This window comes from Haliaeetus albicilla, chromosome 8 (assembly GCF_947461875.1).
Source record: "Haliaeetus albicilla chromosome 8, bHalAlb1.1, whole genome shotgun sequence".
Lineage (NCBI taxonomy): Eukaryota > Metazoa > Chordata > Aves > Accipitriformes > Accipitridae > Haliaeetus > Haliaeetus albicilla.
Window position 1 is genome coordinate 36,452,258 of NC_091490.1, and position 19,225 is coordinate 36,471,482.

Here is a 19,225-nt window from a genome sequence, read left to right on the forward strand (position 1 = left end):
TTGGCAATTTCAAGCACAAAAATATTCACAACAACTCATGGAGACAAACCGTTATTTGATGGCTTACCATTACCCTCCCATACCAATTCTTACAGTAATCTCGCTTGCTGACATCGCAGGATGGGTAGAGTACATACTGAAGTTCATCATTTACTCGAGGAATGTGGGGGTATAAGGGCTCAGTAAAAGAGACAAAGCGGGTAAGGAAAAAAATTACTAAATTAACAAGACATGAACCTACCATCACTTTGGAGGTCTGGTTTGGATTGCCCTTATCTTTTGTCTGACACCTTTACAGACTATAAGGTCCTTTCTTCCCCCCAGAAGAGAGGGAGCAATGGGAAATGCGAATGTATATGCGTGTACACATACATATTTACAAACACACCCTATTCCGCACTGATGTAGCTCTCAATATGCACATGGCACTGCACATCTGTATGCAGACACAAAATCACAGTAATGCGAATGTCCTATCATGCATTCTAATAAGATTTTTAAATGGATCCATAAGCAAAAAGAGTATGGTGTGCAAGTGAAATACTTTGGTGATGCATCCACATTCAATTTATTAATTCTCTTAGAAACTGGACACCTATATTTATGTCAGCCTGCAAATCCCATTTTCAAAGCAAGTTTCCTGATCTTCAGGATACAACTCAACATTATCTTGTCTCCAGGAGCAATGCCAACTGAAGTTAATTTAGCATCAAAGTAACCAGGATCAGAAAAAACAGATTGCTGTGTTAGACCCACCTAAAAACAGTCTAACAAGCATCCATTTGTAGAGAGATCCAACTGGGCTTTGACAGCCAGCTTATTTTGTACTGAGAAGCAAAGGCTAGCAAACTGCAGAAAATCCCAAATTAAAGGTGAATTACTTTTCCCTTGAGAAGAAAGCACCACAGATAAACAGCACAACACTAAAAGAAGCTACCATTCGGTTTTAAAATTACCATTGATAAGCAGTTCTTCCAAATTATCAGGATTCCTAGCCAGCTGCAGGATGAGGGCAGAGCCGCGCACCTTGTCAGGAATGTCCTCATACAGTAACTCAATGTACTCATCCATGTCATTGATGTTGGCAACCTCATCGATCTGAAAGCAGTCATAAGCAAGAGTTTCACAGAGAGAGAGATGTCAATTCGACACAATCAATCACAATGTTATTCAATCGCAAGACAAAAGAGTGCATAGCTTTGAGTTAAGATCTTAGGAAAAAATAAAATACAAGGAAAAAAAAAATTCAACACATCCAGAATCAGTGCCAATGAACACCAGGAAATCTGAGAAGATTTAATTACAAAAAACAAAGGATGCTCAGACACGACTCCCTGTGTCCTGTCCGATGTTCCAGACCTCACTTGCTGTCATGCTGCGTGCTATAGTTGGAGGGAGAAGTATGAAAGTCAAATATTTTACCCTTTATGGAGATGATTTTTATTCCATTGTGCAGTATTTCCAAACAAAGTTCTTTGTTTAAAAAACAAGAAGCAAAAAACCCCAAGAATTCAGCATTTCCTCTCCCCTCCTCCCTTATATAACTGCTTACTTAAGAAGTAAATGGGGTTTGCATTTCTCTTCGAACACCAATACTTACCTCCATTCCTTCAAATGGGGGTGGATCTTTTGGCTTACTGGATTTCTCTTTCTTTTCTATAAAGAAAAAGACATGGTTGCAGTTAAGTTATGCATATTCACAGACAAAAAACATACCCATTATTCTCATAGTAAACATTCTGGTTAAATCAAGGTCAAAGTCCTCTTGTGTCCAGCTGACCTGTCAGACTAACACAGCTAAGGTATGTCAGGTTTCTGACACTGAACAGCCCACACAGAGCAAAATAAACCCTCAGATGCCTTTTGACTCCTCAGTCTAAATGATCAGTTACAGCCCAGTCAGCTGGGGAGACAGAGGGTAACAAACCTTAGTGCAAGCCCAGAGTGACAAAACTCACTTCCACAGTGAGATACTCCAGCAGCTCTGATTCTGCTTGTACACTGTGGCAAAGATGCCCTGTGATACTCCAAGACACACATATACAGAATAAAAGAGGGTAAAACACCCAAGGCAGTTACAATCAAAGCACATAAATAATATTAATCTTTGTTTTAAACTCATCCCATTAAGGTAAGAATCCAACTTGAGAACAAAGCTTACCATTTCATGATTGCAAGAAACCTTGCTAACCACGAGGTAATGCAGGATCAGATGTAGAATATGAAACTGTCCCCTGAGCAGAAAGTTTAAGATGAACTTAAGACATAAACAGGACCACCAAGATGCCAGGAACTTAAGACGACAAGAATTACCCCAAGCTGTCTGCTACACTGTACCACAGCTTGTCAGGCTCTGAAACTCCTCACTCCAGCTTTACAGACAGTGCAAATTCAGCCTATGAACACTATCTACCCTTCCAAAAGGTGATGATGGAGATCATTCTAGGAAGATCCTCATACAGTCTTTTGATGTCACTGCAAGTGCAGACGCACTATGAAGAGGCTGCACCAAATAGCGGAATCTGTACTTCTCAAGTCCTGCTAAAGCACAAGGCAGCCAGTAAGAAGCATCAATACTAGGTTTAACTAACCAAAAAAAATAAACTTTGGTTGTTAAAAAGATAATTCCCCCAATCTCGCTCCAAGATTGTAATTTTTTCCAAGTGTGATTTAACTATACATCTTCCCCACTCTAGTTATCTCTGGAGAACTCGTACATCCAGCAGGTTAGGACCTCAGCTAGAAAAACCTCACACAGTAGTTTTTCAGTGCTGAAGCACCTCAGTCCCAAGCTACTTTGTTCCTGGATTATTTACCTTTTCCCGCTGAGGCATCTCTGCGATTCTGCAGGTAGTACAACAGCTGTTCTACTTCTGCAAGTTTGGAGGGGTGAATGAGCTTGCATTCTTCAACCACCTTTCGAGCCAGGGAAGCAATGTCTGTATTTGCATTAAGACTCTTTAGCCGAATGCTGCAACACAGACAGGTCTCTCTTCAGTTTTTAAACTTTTGTATCTTCAGTCTTTGATTTGTGTTTACACGATCATGAATTTCTTGAAGCAGAAATGATCCTGATGCCCTCAATGCCTGTGCCATGGCTTACAAAGGTAATGTCAAAGCAGTGGCTCTCTACAACTCCAAATGGCAAGTAACTGTCAAACAGATTTGACAGAGCGTAACTTGCCCATCAGCTGACAAGCAGCAACAGCAAATGCAGCTGTATGAACAGATCCCTTATAATCATCTCAGACACAGCAGACAGTAATTTATTTGCAATACACCCAAAAAAGTGCACACAACTGCAAAGGCGTACCGCATACACAAAAAAATCCAAAATGAGAAACACCTATAGATGTTGACTACACAAGAAAGTTATTTTGCAGAGCCTGCAGATGCAATGTCAGGAGTCTCCCATAGCTCTAGCAGACCTGCAGCCAGGTTCACAAGCAACAAGCAGTAAGAAATCTCTGTGGGCATTAACAATAGGATGGATCAAAAAGGAATTCCACCACATTGCAGATGCAAGTTATGCTGATTCATCTGAAAACAGATGAACATTTCTGATATCTTAAAAAATCTGAGACAATTTAAGAATTCTCTTCTTCTTCCTCAATTATTCTTCTTACATGCACTCACACAGATAGCCACTTCAGCTCAAATTTTCAAAAATGATTCAGTATAGAGATAAAACAAACCTAGGAAAGGTTCAGACTTGCAGCCTGGAAACTAAAGTTACGATAGTTCTCTGGGCTTTTCCAATGGGGAATGTTTTAATGCTCTTGAAAAAAATACCAGGCAAAACTAAAATGCAGATACTATAGTGAAATCCCTAGGACGGGTGACAGATCAAAACAACAGGAAAGCCAACAGCTAGAGCATAAGGCTCTCAAAAGGTTCCATAGTATTACTTGCTTCAACATTAACCATCATTTGAGTAGGAACCAATCACTTCACTTTTCTCTACCTCAAGTTTCCATCATGTAAAATGGGAATAATCACTCTTCTTTACAAAACACCTTTAAGTACATGGATGAAAAGCAGTTCACAACATGTCTTTTAGATGTTAACTTTTCTAGGGACATGTTATTTCCTGGCTTCTAAACCCTCTACTAATCTAGCACTAAGTTTTATAAAGATTAGAACATATTATTTCTTACAGGCTGTTGATGCTTTGAGTTATTGAATTTATGACTCTATGAAAACCAGAAAAAGCTATCAGAACTTGCTATGACCTTACATTTTCTGACATTCTTTGCGCTCCCCCAGCATGGGGTCTCCCATCTCTCCCAGAATTGTTGCTTCCACTTCATAGTGGACAATGAGGGCTTTCTCAGATGGATGCACATCTATGTTGCCTCCTTTTACTTTCCTGCCGTGAAGAAAAAAACCAGAATTACTGATTAAGTGAAAAGCTCAGAAAACATACTAGAACATAGATCAGTAACAATGACCTGTCTCCTGTTCTATTCAGACCCTAAACCCAAGCACTACCCTCCTACCACACTGTATTTCATTTCACACAGCTGTACCAAAGCTTAGAGCTAACAGCATATTCTTGACTATTGCTTCTACTACATACAGAAACACCCAAGCTATTGGTCAAGCCCTAATCACAGAAGTCAAGGAAGAAACAGGATAAATCTTTGATTTCTAAGTCTCCCAGCTTTCTTAAGGAACTACAATCAGGAAGAACATGCATTTCACAGAGAAGGTACATTTCCCAGTTGATTCCCTGTTACATTGTCAGTGTTCAGAAATCTTCTGCTAATGCCATCAATCTAGTGCAGTCATTTACAAATGTAAACTTTTCCTCAAAGACTTTCTTGGCTAAATCTTAACAGTTAAAAATCTATCAAGAATGAATTACAAATAATTTGAATTTCAAATCAACTATTCTCCCCTGAAGCACAAACCACTTTGCTAATGTTCTTCACATCATTGTGTCTGTTGCCAGGCTTGGGGGATTATCAGCCTTCTCCTCCTTTGTGCCAGCAACTCCATGTCCATGCAGAGATACAAGGGCCATGAGGATAGGCCATGGATAAAAGGCCATGAAGATACACCTCATTTCTGTTTTCAAGTGATGGCAGAACCACATCAAGAGAATACAGTTACACATTTCTGTCTCTGGTGGTAAAGCTGACACTTGACCCTTTTCTCCTAGGTACTGCCAATAGAGTAGGTACAGTCATGCCATAAACCAGGCTGCTAAAACACTGCAGATTAAAAACAACTCCCTAATGTGGGTTTGGGTTTTGGTGTGTGGGTGGGTTGTTTGTTCGTTTTGGGGTTTTGTTTGGGTGTTGGGTTTTTTAAGACAGATTGTGGCAATAAACAGGTTTACAGGTGGCTTCACCAGTAGCTATATCAGCATAAATGAGATAGCAGCTAGGTCAATTAGACCAGGGAAAACTACTTCAGCCTCACAGAGCTGGAAACATTAGCAAATCTAGATGCAGCCTTCAGTGTAAACACTCTCTTCAGAAAACATCTGAAATGTGTGCCTCCATCTACCCAGCTACTATGGTGGCTGCTCTCCCTTCTGCAGAATACAACTGCAAAAAATACCTTTTTCTTGAGATACAGCTGCCCCCAAAAAACCCACAAACCACAGAAAGGTCTGCTGTGGGAAATGAAGAGTCTAGTTCAACTACCAGCCTTACAAGGACATAAAACTACCAGGCAAACAAATATAGCTCACTGCTAAAGAGCAACACCTTCCTTGATGAGATTGTAGCAGAACTCCATTTATCACTTAAGATTTTTTGAAGAGACTTGTGGGGTTTTTTTCCTTTAACAGTACTTTGAAACAGATGCATCTTTACAGTCTGTTCTCACAAGGTCCAACCTTGCAGGGCAGAAAGGTTACAGCAAATTTTTTTTCAAAAGAAACTAGCTCTCACTCCTAACCCCCAACTATATTTCCCCCATGTTTACACCTACCAGAAGATCCCAGCCACAAACACTGCTCCTGACAGTCAAACCTCTGTTAAGTGACAGCCTGGTAATATTTACAGATATAAATAAAAGGATGGGTAGAGAACAAGGGGGCCTGAAGGAATTTGGTATAGTTTTACAAGAACTAAGCTGAACTAACAGCTCATCACTGCCAAAAGGATTAGATCTTGCCATGTTTTCACTGCTCCTGGCAGTCACCTTGGTTCAGCGTGAGGGCTCTTCAAACTCTTTCACAGCCACTTCCAGCAATCCAACAGAAAACTCTTCATGTTTTGGCCAGAGGGAGTTTTTCAATGTGTTACTGAATTAAAGTGCTCTATAGAAAGGGAATAACACTTCCTGCCTCAGAGCAGGGATAAAGAGGAAGGAGTGAGACCTCCTCCTTTTGGCAGCAGTAAACCACTGATGAGCTTAGCAACCAGCAGAACCTCAGCCTAAGACTGCTTAAACAGTCTTAGCATTTCCCATGTTTAATTTTTTCCTTAAGAGGGACAGATGGGTAAGCTGAAGAACTTACAGCTGCAGAGATCTTCTGCCCTCTCACATAGATAATCACGCTCACTACTTGAGCTATTTCCTAGCTAATGGAGTCACAAATCAATTCACATTCATGTTCCTTCTCTGAAAAATCTTACCTTGTGAACTGCTTGAAGACCTACACCTACACTAAAATGCACTACCCAGCCTCTAAAGTTGTTTTCCATTTGGAAAACACTGCATTCAGATTGCCAGCATCACCAAAAAAAAAAAAAAAAAAAAAAAAAAATCTTTATTTAGAGAAACAATCCCCCCTCATATCAACAGACATCTACTGATTTTCTATCCATCTTGAGTTTGTACGTCACTTCAAAAAACATTTAAAAATACAGACATTCTTATAACTAGTAGAAGCAGCAATGCACTTGGGAGCTCTCTCACACATCAGCCCGTCCTTTCATTTCACTGCCTGCTTTGTCAACAAGAATCCTGCTCTATTAAAGGTTTAAAAGAGGAAGGCCTTTTCTACAGAGAAAAGCTGTGCTAGCTGAGCTCACATAACCAAAGCTGGTGTGTGAATATCCGTTATTAACTAATTCCTTCAGGAGGAAAAAGCAAAACCAAACTATCCTAATTACAAGTGGCATAAATTGCACACGTGGATAAGGCTGAAAATCCAATAACAAATCCTCACAAGTCACACTTGACAGGAGGGGGACTGCTCATGGAGGATGACAAAGGGAAATGGGGATCAGAGCAATACCAGACTTGCACACAAGCCTGGTCATGTTAAATGGCACAGCGGATGTTCTTTGGTTTATGCTCCCTAAAAAGAGAGAAAATTACGCTTGTTACAGGGATGACTACAAAAGAAAGAATATTCCTCCAAAATCACAAAAGATGGCACAAACAGAACACGCAAGGCTAAAAATAGGCACTGGTCTAAAGTTACAGCTATTTATTTAATTACAGTTTAATTAATTTAATTACAAATTTAATTTGATTTTTACCTGTTATTCCATTTATATGACAGAACTAATGTTTGAAGATTATCAAGAGGTTTTTTTCCCCCCACTGTTTCTAATTACGGGTCTTAATATGTGGCATACGAGGAGGGGAAAAAAAAAAAAAAAAACAAACAAAAAGGCAAAACCCAGATGGCCTAAACAGCAAGTTCTGCAAATGCTAATAACTGGAAAGGAAGTAAAAAAAACAACTCCCCAAAAAGACCAGGAACTCCACAGAATTCTAGACTTGATGGATAAAATCACCCACATGGTAGGAGAAAGTGACACTGTTCACACATCACATCTCAACAGAGGCCTAGATGCCCTGACATATTCTGGGACTGCTAGCACTTTTGCTCTGAAACAACTGATGGAGATCCAATAGTTGCCTACTCGGGCCCCATTCTTTAGGCTGACTGGTATCACTGCTGAATAGACAGATAAAGGCACCATTCATTCATCACATCTTTAACATCAAACCCAGATCACCAACTTTATACACCATGGTTACCTCTCCGGTCCATCCCAACTCCAAAACCATTTCATTGATCCTACCTCATTACCTGTCCCCCCGCAATCTGCCATTCGATGCTCTAACATCTCCTCCACACCAGTTCATCTCTCCCAGCTGCACCCTGAACCTGCCCTTACTGCCTAACATCCCCTCTCTGGTCGCCAGCCTGCCTGTTCCCCAAAGCAATCACCTGCCCCATCCCAACCCTTAATACCCACATGACCCCTCCCCTCCCCATTTCCTAATAGCACCTATTCTCCTCTCAACTTGCTGCCACCTCAGTGCCTCATCCCAAATGTACACCATAAAATGCCACCACAGCCATCCCCAAAACAGTGAATCCCTCCAAACTACCACCTCCCCCCAACTAGTTACCACCAGCATGCCACCCGTCCCATCTCTCAGCCTACCCTAAACCCACTTTATAACCTTCACTCATCCCTAACCCAGCCTCCCAGTCCCTGTCCAAGTCTCCTGCCCACCAGACTAGACAACCACCCCCTAGCCTGCCTCAAATCTATCCCCCATTCCCAAACCACTCACCCCAAAGCCTCCCACCCATCTTCCTCCCCAACACCACGACCTCTAGCCATTTTCCAACCCAGCCACTCCTCAATCTCAATCCCTCCACCCACCTCATGACCTCCCCTCTCAAAACACTCTCCATTCTCACCTCCCCACTCATAACCTCCCATCCATCCCCGAGCCAGCCCCGACTACAACCTGCAACACCTCAGCCCCACACCCCATCACCTCCCCACAAACCCTTCTTGCCCCCCTACCCCACAACTTCCCACTCAGCCCCCACTGCAGGCTAAAACGCCTCAGCCCCACAGCCTCTGCTCCCTTGTACTCCCCCAAACCATAACCTCCCACCCACCCCCCCCCAGCCTACAACACCTGTCTCCCACCCCACAACCTCGCACACGCCACGCCACCCCTCACGACAGCCTGCCGCGCCTCGGTCCCACAGCCCCACGCCCAGCCCTCACGAAAACCTGCCCCGCCTCAGCCCCACGGCCCCCTTCCATCCACCCCCCAACCTGCCGCGCCTTGGCCCCACAACAGTCGTCTCCCCCCCACACACACCCTGGCCAGCCTCCCCGGTTACCTCTTGAGGTACCGGGCGTCCTCGCCCTGCATGGCGGCGGGGCGGGGGGGAGGCCTCGGCAGGGCGCGGCCCCGCAGCGGTGCTGTTACCAGGGTGAGCGCCAGCCCCGCCCCGCGAGCTCTCAGCACGCACGCGCCGCCGCCCCAGCCACCGCCGGCGGCGAGCGCGCATGCGCAGGGCGCGGCCTCTCCCCGCCGCCCGCCTGCGCCGGGTGCCGGCCGCGCGCGGCAGGGCAGGGCGGGTACGGCGCCCCCTGCAGGTGTGGCGGGAGGCGCCGTCCCGCCTGTCCCGGCCCAAAGCGTGAGGCGTGAGGCGGCGTCCCCGCCCGGCGCTGCCTCCCCGCCCCGTCCCCGCCTTACTCGGAGGCTGGGGCACAAACGCTGCTGGCAGCCGTAGAGGCGTCGTGCCATGCTGTGCCGGGGCCCCCTCTGGGTCCAATGGCCGGGCAGTGGCCTCTGCCCACCGTGCTAGGTAAGCTCCCCGGGCCTAGGGCCCTCGCAGACGTGGGGGTGTCGCTGACCGCCTCGGCACCCCCGCGGGGCTGCTGCCACCCCCCCCTGCTGCCTCAGGGTTTGCCCCCTCCTTCACAGGAGGGCCGGTGGGACATGAAAGGCTGCCGGCCCTGCGCGGGGCAGGCCGTACGAGGCTGGTCCTCCAACAAAGGTAATGGTGCTGAGGAAAGCCAGGGTCCAGGTGTGGGGCATGGCCCTAGGTTAATGAGCCCTGCAGGAGTCAAGAAACAGTCTTGCCCTTACAGAGACATCCACCTGTTTCATACGTGGTACTTCAGGCAGCTGCATGTAGTGGGAATAAAGGGACTTTATATTCCTGGTTGCAGTATTAAGGGGAGGATTGAAGAGGGGCTGTTGTCATGTTGTCATGGCCCATTATGGCCATCTGAGCTGTCACTTTTCCCCAGCACCACCTCTTAGCTGAGCCCAGCCTTAAGGCAGCCTTGGTCTGTAAGGTGTTTTGAAATACAATCTTTCTCTTGAGTCAGCAGCATTGTTGCTCACCCGCTCATGTGCAGGAGACGTGGAGGCAATAATGCTGTAGCTTCAGCCTCAGCCAGGTGGCTGGAAATCCAAAATTGTGCCAGGATATGTTATATTGTACAGGCAGCAACTGAATCCTCTGTCACTTTACCTTGCATCCCAGCCACTCTAAAGAACAATGAAACAACATCTTATCCAAGAGGTATCAGAAACCATCTTAAGGGGCTGGAGTTTAACTAAAGTTTGTATCAGAGCAGCATCCAGTCCGGAATGGAGATTCCGCTGAGCTATTTGTTCTAATATCCAGGATACAGGTAAACCACGCCCATCCCCAGCTGCCTAAGGGTCCTGGTGTTCATCTGGTTAGAAAGTAAATGGCTAACACATAGAACTAGAGGCAGTGTCTTGTTGGCTTTTTGAACTCTCTCTGTACTTTCTCAAAATAGGATTTTAATTTCTGCTTGTATTTGTAAGATTCAATAAAACTGTTGTCTGGGATTTGCAGAGATTATTTATTTCAAGAGTTATCCGAGGAGTGTGGATTGTTGTTTGGGTTTCAGAATAAAAGGACAATACCACTTCATAGCAACTAACAGCAGTTGCATGTAAGATGCGGGGCAGATCCGTGCATGTGTTGTTTTCTGGAGTGCTCTTTGCTGGACTACAGCCCCACTGCGTACAACTGAAATGGCTGTCTACCCAGAGTCATAGGAGTAATACAGAAATAAATAATAGTCAGATACCTAAGGTTCTGTTTTTATTGTGGCAAAATATTAAGAATAAATACTTAATGTCTACTGATCCTATTGAACAACTAAAAATTTTTATATTTTCATAATCTGTAACAAAGCAGCAAAAAATATTTTCTGGTATCCATACTGTGCCCTGCCTTTGTTTTAACAGAAAATGGAAAAAGAAAGTACCCTGTGAAATATAAAGTGCTACCTTAGAGAAATGAATTTACAAAGCATTGCTAGAACATAACACTTTTGTTATTATCCTTATTCTATTTATCACAGTAATATTTTATATTAGTGACTGCCCTGAAGAAAAACATATGTATACATGACTACCTGATCAGAGCAACAGTTCTTCAGTGATTTCAGCAGATCTTCAGATAAGCATGAGCCAAATGTTAAACTCTGAAGTCATATAAATAAATAGTCTGATATTTCCTGAGTACTGAGTACCTGACAATCGCCATCTATTTCATGGAGAATTTCTTTTTTTAATCTGGTCATATATGTACACCTGTGAAAAAGTAGGTCAGAGATTACAAGATGAGAATGATACAAAAGAATGTGAGACCCAAAAAATATAAGAAAAGGATCATTTATTGCAGTTAAGTGTGCCATGGTGGCCGGGGTAAAATTGGCTGTTTGTCAGGGCCTGAAAGGACAGCAAAGCCTGTCTCAACCTGACAGAGTCCAAATGAAGATACCTCAGCTTTGTAGCAATTGAGCCACAAGCAGTGCTGAGATCAGATAATTTTGTCTGTCAGTGACAACCAGTTGATGCTGGGTTTAGGAAGCCACACGGTGCAAACACTAAAAACCTTGCATTGCACGGTAGATTCTTTTAAAATTAAATTGTAAAACAAATGCTCCCCGAGGTCTGGTTCTACAGCCTTTCCCTGAGCTGTTGATGTTTGTTTGCACAATTTTTTATATCCTGTTTGTTATAGTGTGATGAGGTTTATGGCATTACCACAGGACCCTGGAGTTTCCCCTCACCTGCATATTAGAAGCATACACAAGGAGAAAGGAGGAGTGCTATTTGTGGCAAAAGGGTGATTGAGTTGCAAAGAGAAGCTGGAATGTGCAGTATTTCTGGGTTTCTCCTTTTATGTTTTGTTTGGGTGGTTTGGGGTTTTGGTTTTTTTTCTTCGAGCAATTCTAAGAAATACTGTTCTAGAGTCAGAAGAAAAGATTTTTTTTTAGTGAGGGAATATAAGGAAGAGTGGAAAAGAGCATGGGAGTTGCAGAGAAAAGCAAAATAGGAAAAGAAAGGTGGAGGAAGTTGCATGAAGAGAAGTTAGATGAGAGAGGAGTGAAGCAGGTGGGTAAACAGAACAAGAAAGACAGAACTGGAGTGTTCTCAAGTTGAATATATGGTAGAATAAGTAAGAAATGGAAGACATTTTTGTGCACTAAGTGTAGATGAAGAAATTAACATTTTTGTTCTTTGCATTAAAAAAGTGAAAACCCTTTTTAATGTCATTGAGGAAGCACACTTTTATGCAAAAAATTGAGATTCTTTTTCTTTTTTTTTCTTAAGATGTAGCCAGATGTTCCTAACTGGATAGACAGAATACAGTCTGTGACATCAGAGCAACACCCACCATACTGTCTCATGGTAACTTAGTTTTATTTCTTCCTATTTGTTCTCTTAGTATAAAACAAATTCATTATGACTGAAAAGTACTGATGCTAAGCCTGATTTTGAAGGCAAAGAAGATGTTTCTGTTGTCTTCAATGAGCTTTATTTGGGCTTTTGGTATATAATCATGAGACTGCATGTTGAAAATGCCTTGGGGTCTGATTTTTTCAAAGTTTTGCTGAATCCTACACAGATTATTTTATATCATTGTGAAAAAAAATTCAAACAAAATAACCAACATTACTTTTCTATAGCAAATGGAATTGTTAAAATGTAATAGATTAATTTCTGTCTTGCGGAATAAAGAAACCAAAGCAACCCTGAGATTTGTAATCTCTCTATCCAAGATTGCATCTTGCTCTCACATAGAAAGAATGTGGGTGGATTTCAAGGGAAAAATAGTGAATACGGGATATTTTCCTAGACCTTGTAAAAATGAACTATGTGTAAAACTCCTTAAGGCCTTTTATTAGCTATAATGAAGTACAGCAATCTGAAAGGATGACTTTCAGAGAAACATTTTAAGTGATCAGACTATGCTGCTCAGTGGGGGACGGAGATGATGTTGTTCTGATGTGCTGTCACATAGTAAGTGATTGAACTATGGAGGTAATAAACCCTGGGCTTAAAAGTTTATATTGGAAGGAAGAAGTGAGATGAGGCAAAGCAAAATCTGATATGCAAAGGGAAAGTCTGGCTTAACTCTTCTGGATGAAATTAATGTTGGGACACAGATCAAGGTGATTCTTGAATGCCTTTTTGATCAGCAGTGACAGGGACATCTGCGCAAGAGAAGGGTGTTTTCAGTATGACACATGATCATACTGGTAAATACTGGGTGCTCTTGTTATCCTAGAACACAAGACTTCACAAAATGAAAACAGGAGTCTCTATGGAGAGCTTGATTTGTATTTCATAGTATATCTAATTCAACAGTGACCTAAGTAAATGCATCAATTTGTGGCTCATTTAAACCAGTGAAGAAAATTAGCTGTAGGTTTTCATTGTTTCAGATGTAGAAAGAAAAATTTAAAGATGTGAAAAGAAGCAGACCTCTTTATAGAGAAACAGAGCTTTCTTTTAACTAGACATTATAGAGCAAAGGGTATACTGTTTTCTCCCTTGGCTTATTCAAATCAGAATTGCTTACTTCCATGAAAGTGATCTCGTTTGATGGCTGTGGGTGCTTGTTCACTTGGCTGAGTGAGTATATCCAGCTGGTGGTAAACTGACCTCTGCCATCTTGTGCCTCAGTGCTCCTCAACAGCTGGAGTGTTGTAAACTCTGTGTGTGCAGACTTGTGCAAGCCTGCAAGGCAGGAATACAGTACCCAAGCTCAGCTGCAGCTGGTGATGTGGCAGAGCAACCGTCTATGTAGACTTTCAGTGCCTGACTTGAGACTTGAGGGTTGCTGCTTATGGAAAAAATACCAGTTTACTCATGTTCTAAGTAAGGCTGATCTAAGAAGTGTTGGAAAACATAAAATGTACCATAATGGTGGTATATTACCTTTTTTTTTCCTTAAGGGATCAACCCTTTAAGAGGGAGCTTTGCTGTGAGGAACACAGAACAGCATGTTGTATATTTTCATAGAATTACAGAACCATTTAGGTTGGAAAAGACCTTTAAGATCATCAAGTCCAACTGTAAACATAACACTGCTAAGTCCACCACTAAACCATGACCCTAAGTGCCACATCTACACATCAGTATGTTCTCTGTGTGTATGTTCAGTATGCATGGTGCACTAGAATGTGTATTTCATTTCTGCTTATTTTCTGACAAACAACCTGAAATGCAGTATCCCTATCCAAAGAGCCCATGATGTGCTTTCAGTTTGGGTTAATTTTAATTGGACTAAGGAAAACATAGAAAGATTAAATATAAAAGTGTCCATACAGGAGTGAGCAGATGGCCTCTCTCTGCCAATATCACCTTGTGGGCCCCAGTGACAGTGATGGAGATTTCTTGTGCAAAATCCTCGTTCTGCTAAACTCAGTGAGGGTTTTACCATTGACCCCGATGGGGACAGAATTTCACCTCTTAATGTTTATTAGATGCAGCAGGCAGAAAGCAGACTCATAGCTATAAAGGCTATGACATTTTATGGTTCTGACTCTGCAACCACTCAAGCACATGCTTAATTTTGCCACAGTAATAAAGTTAAGCGCCAGCTTAAGTGTTTTCAAGAAGGGGTCTCCTTTACACTTGAACAAGTCTATATTTGATCATAAATCAGGAATTCCCCCTGTTCCTCATCCCTCCCCTCCAAAAGAAAAGGATTCTGCATGTGATCATCAAATTCTTTCTACTTTGCTCAAAAATAGTTGCTATTTTTGTCAGTTTTTGTCAAAAAAATCAAAGGGAGAGTAAGGAATGAGTACCTCGGCTGAAGTGGTGTTGCTCAGGTGACATTTGATTTAAAGCAAGTTACTCATTTCAAACAGATTCAAGACATCAGATATCTCAGACAATGGCTATTTCCTTAGAAAAAGTGAAGGTTTTGCATAACGCCTTACAGCCAAAATCTTTTTCATTAAGTTTTTGAACTACCCTGGGCAACACTAGCCTTGTTCTTCGTATCAGGGCAAGTCCTGCTTGTTTTGCAGACAGCAGTATTTGTTTCCACTTAATTTTAACCAAAGCACATGAGAAGCATAGCAGAGTAGAAGCACAAGGAGAGGCATTTAACCTAGATGAATTCAGACCTAAAATCAAGCATAAAATTTTAGTGGGATAACACTTAACCAGTGGAATAACTTACCTTAGGATTTATGACTGGATGCTTCCCCATTATTACCAGTCTTTATGTCAGGAGTAGATGCCTTTGTGAAACAAATGCTCCAGTTTACACAGACTCATAGGTTCACAGCAAATTGTGCTGAAGCAACCTCTTTCAGTCTATCCCCCTGCCACAAGCCAAGTAATTTGTACCCATATTATTCCTATCACTAATACAATCTTCAGTGATGTGCATTATAGTCTTCCTGGGAAATCTGTTCCAGGACTGAATTGCTGTTATTGCAAAAAAAACATTCTTTTTTTGTATCAAAGCTACTCAGTCAGCCCATGTTTTTCTTGAAGACCCATGCCCAAACCTGGGTACAGTGCTTCAGCTGAAGTCTTTCCAGCGCTGAACAGGTAAGAAGGATGACTTCATATTGTTTATGGTGACGAAGTAGTCCTTCCTCTTGGTAGTGATAAGGCTGGTCTTGATGCAGGGATCAATGGATGGGGGTCTTCAGTGTGTATTATACTGAAGGGCCAACTAGATGGTCATGGAAGTCCCTCCTGGTTTTAAATCTAAGAGAGAGAATGGGTGATGAGCATGCAGTAAATTCTTTCACAGGTTCTGTTCTTCTGCTAATTTGTTTTATTTACGTTGTGGTTGATAATAATAGAAGAAGTAGTTCACTGGATAGGGGGGATGTTGAGTCAGTTTTAGACTCATCAGGAACCCAAGCAGGTGTTGTACTTCTGTTTGATTTAGTGCACTTGCCCCTTCAACCTACTTGGTCTTCCCGGAACTATCTGTGGTAACATGGCTGCGGTGGAAACTGGAAGAATGTATACAACAGAGACAGTTGTAAGAAAAAAATGTAACTTATGTGACACTCAGCTGGGAGCAGATGACAAGCAGGATGCAGAGAGTGAAGGTTCATCATGGGGGCTGTGGCTGCCTTTCCCTCACAGTTAGGAGAGCCTTAAGGCTGCACCTGCTTGCTGCCTAGACCCCACCTCATACTCCACCTAGGCCATCAGTTCAGGGTGGAATGACATCAGGCAAGATATCTTTCCCTGAGGAGCTTTCCAAAATGTCTCTGACGAGTGGATGTGACTTGCAGGCAGCCTGAGCTCTGCAGCAGTGTGCATTCCAGGTGCTGTCCTAGCCAACTCAGCACAGAAACAGCCAGAGGGATTGCTGGTTGTGAAACATAGTGAAGGAACAGCAGGAGAGTCTATGGGGTGCCTGGAAGGGTCTGTGTCAGAAAAGGAAGGTGATGGTGTTCAAAACAAGGTGTATGGGGGGCAACAGGAGACCTGAGAGGTGGAAGGGAACATGGGATGAAGAATATTTCTTCATCCTCCCAGCTGGACTTTCCAGCAGCCTGGAAAGCACTGGGGGAAGGAAGGATCAGGAGCTGGTCTGGCCAGCCAATGGGTAAGAAAATACGAGAGCCCAGGAGTTCAGCTCTGGTAATTACTATTTCTCGTGAGCTTCTGGGTTACAATAATGGAAGTTTTACAATGCTGTTGAGCTGTGTGTTGAAAAAACAATCCTTCAGCTTTCAACTAATTTAGTTACCATCTGTAAGCTGTTTAGGTAATTCCCCTCATTTCACTTTCCCCATTTAATTTTGCTATGTATGCCTTTTCTTCATTACACCTCCTACATATGCATCTGTATGGGCACAAAGTAGCACAGAGGTGTGTAACTCAGGATTTCTCATAGAACTGGAAAACACAGTTGTCACTGATGTGCTTTGTGGGCAGACGACCATGGTGCTAGATTACTGTAGCCCATCCACTGACTGTAGGCATTTTGCTGTGGGGACCTGTGGTCTGTTCTTCACACCAGTGTATTTTAGACAGACACAGAAAGTGCATAATACATAAATAAAAAGTGGTTCATCCCACAAAACTCCAACATTGGTGTTTGTGTAGGTGTGAGTTTTATTTTGTGCCTTCTGTACAAAACTCAATTCGCTGTTGGATTTCAGATTTCGAAGTTAACATATTAAAGTTGTCCTTAGTTCACCCAGCTCCAGCTAACTATTGCATTTCATATGATTCATAAGATTTCCCTGGAACCCAGGGGCATATCAGTTGTCATGGCAAGGCACAGCAAGGTGAGTTAATTAGTAGCATTCCAACATATCCTGGGCTTTATTGGCTAGTAGTGAAGAATCCCAGAAAAAGTAAAGCACTGTAATTGTGCCAGATCCATCCTGTGTTTCCTATAGTTTTGTTCTTGAATTTTTTTCATATATATTATATTGTCTCGATGCCAGTGCTTATGGTCCCTGAAATTAAAAGCATTCCTCATAAAGGGGATTATGAGATTAAAAATATTGCTCATAAAGAACATGTTGATCCTCACTGGGAGGATGATAGACGTAAAAACATCAAATTACCAATGTCACCAAATAAAACTAATTTAGGAGATAACAGTGCATTTTAAAAGAAATAGTGGGGATGTGTTAGATTTACAAACTGTAAGAACTTTCCTTCCCAGTATGCTCATTCTTCATTTATCATTTTATAATAAGAAAACCCCTTAAACTTAAGTTAGTCTCATACAAATGTCACTTGCTAGCTTTCTTGCTAATCCAGAGGAAATATTATCCTAGTGGTCCCTGAGGTCCAATGTCTAGGTGTTGGATACATGATAAACTTACTTGAAGCTTTCTTAGTGAGATATAGTCCTCTGGAGACAGCTGTGGATTTAATTTTTCAAGCTTTAGTACAACCTAACCCCTTAAAAATAAGATTTAAGTTTCCCTTGTCAGGTCACTTAAGAGTTTCTTCTTTTATTTTACTCTTTTTTTTTTTCCTCCTCTGCTACTTGCCCAGACTTCTAATCCCCAACCTCTGGAGGAAACATTTAACCATCTCAAACTTCTCATGTCTTGATTATTTTTTGGTTCCAAAGGACAACACACATACATCTGGCTTTTGAATGGTTCTAGTCTTGAGAGCCCAGATAGAAAGTGTTGATGCAAAGCAAATAGTTTATAGTCCTTATCATTTAGGTTTCTGCTTTCAGTTCTGAATAAAGGTGGTTTTTGCAAATTCTGAGCCACTCCTCTGTGTAAGAGCAGTATTTCACAAGAATAGGTGTGTTTATAGTCTCTGCAATCCATATTCCTGTGTTTATGCTGTCCAGGAGTTGGGCTTAATCTAATTTTCTTGCCCCTTGATACTTACCACTTAGTTTTCCAGAAACTGAGTTTAATGTTCCAAGGCATGCACAGGATTTAACTGCATAGTTCCTGGTATTGTGAAACTCCACACAACTCAGTTAAGGATGAAGGCTATCCAAGCCAGCAATGTCACAGATAACACTGTAATTGAAATGCAGGGGGTAGTATACTCATGATACTTTTATTGATCCACTGAAAATGCTGCTTACAGCTCCTGACCCCGTCTAATTTCCCTGGTGTACAGACACCCCTGGCTTCTGCCATACCGTTCCTTCTCAGGAGCTAAAGGTGGAAGAGGTCTTCCTAGGTCACTTGTCAGATTTGTTTCCTACAGTCAACTTTTCTTTTTTCCTTTCAGCTTGTTTTCCTTTGGCTTATGCAGGAAATTAGTTTTATCTTGCCTTGCCTATCCATGCATTCATCAGGTCTCTTCTTCCTCCCTCTAATAACTTCATGACATGTTGGCCAAGTGCAATCACCATTGAAAGATGTGCATAGAGTTTGAAAGTTAATTAAATTTCTAGAGGTTTGTGTGCTCTGGCTGCCAGGTAGATGAGAGAGACCCATGATAGGGACTGCGCTGAGGGAGAGTTAAGCAGAGTTCAGCTCTTTGGCAGCAGCGAAGGAAGGGTCAGTCACTGTGCACACTAGCCAGACAGACAGCACAGATGACTAGGCTGGCCAAGCTGTCCTGGAGCAGCTCCAGACTGGCTGCAGCACAGGCAGTTTCTTGTCCACAGTGGATCTTTCACGATAGATGGTAAGTGAGAGGAGGTATGGGGCTTACTTGAGGTACAAGTAGTGAGACACAAATCTAAAAGAAACGAAATGTCCTGTTGCTCTATGGCTTACAGAACACC

General features: G+C 42.5%; 2 protein-coding genes across 6 annotated transcripts in view; one reads left to right on the plus strand and one right to left on the minus strand.

Annotated features, from left to right (window-relative positions):
- KIFAP3 (kinesin associated protein 3) overlaps positions 1 to 9,200 on the minus strand; it is a 73,100-nt gene extending 63,900 nt beyond the window's left edge. For all 3 annotated transcript variants that reach the window (XM_069789814.1, XM_069789813.1, XM_069789815.1), the window contains exons 1-5: positions 9,068 to 9,200; positions 4,238 to 4,369; positions 2,817 to 2,971; positions 1,601 to 1,656; positions 957 to 1,098 (exon numbers count right to left, since the gene is read on the minus strand). In XM_069789814.1, coding sequence (XP_069645915.1) covers positions 957 to 1,098; positions 1,601 to 1,656; positions 2,817 to 2,971; positions 4,238 to 4,369; positions 9,068 to 9,099 — 517 coding nt within the window. In that variant the 5' untranslated portion in view covers positions 9,100 to 9,200. The remainder of the gene's footprint in view (positions 1 to 956; positions 1,099 to 1,600; positions 1,657 to 2,816; positions 2,972 to 4,237; positions 4,370 to 9,067) is intronic.
- A 100-nt stretch (positions 9,201 to 9,300) lies between these two features.
- Positions 9,301 to 19,225, plus strand: part of NTMT2 (N-terminal Xaa-Pro-Lys N-methyltransferase 2) — a 34,185-nt gene continuing 24,260 nt past the window's right edge. For 2 of the 3 annotated variants that reach the window (XM_069789817.1, XM_069789819.1), the window contains exons 1-2: positions 9,301 to 9,538; positions 12,340 to 12,417. Coding sequence is in view for 1 of the 3 variants with exons in the window: in XM_069789819.1 (XP_069645920.1) it covers positions 12,415 to 12,417 (3 nt within the window). In the remaining 2 variants the exon portion in view is untranslated. Of the gene's footprint in view, positions 9,539 to 11,768; positions 12,418 to 19,225 lie in introns of those variants that run through there. The other variant, XM_069789818.1, reaches the window with a different exon arrangement.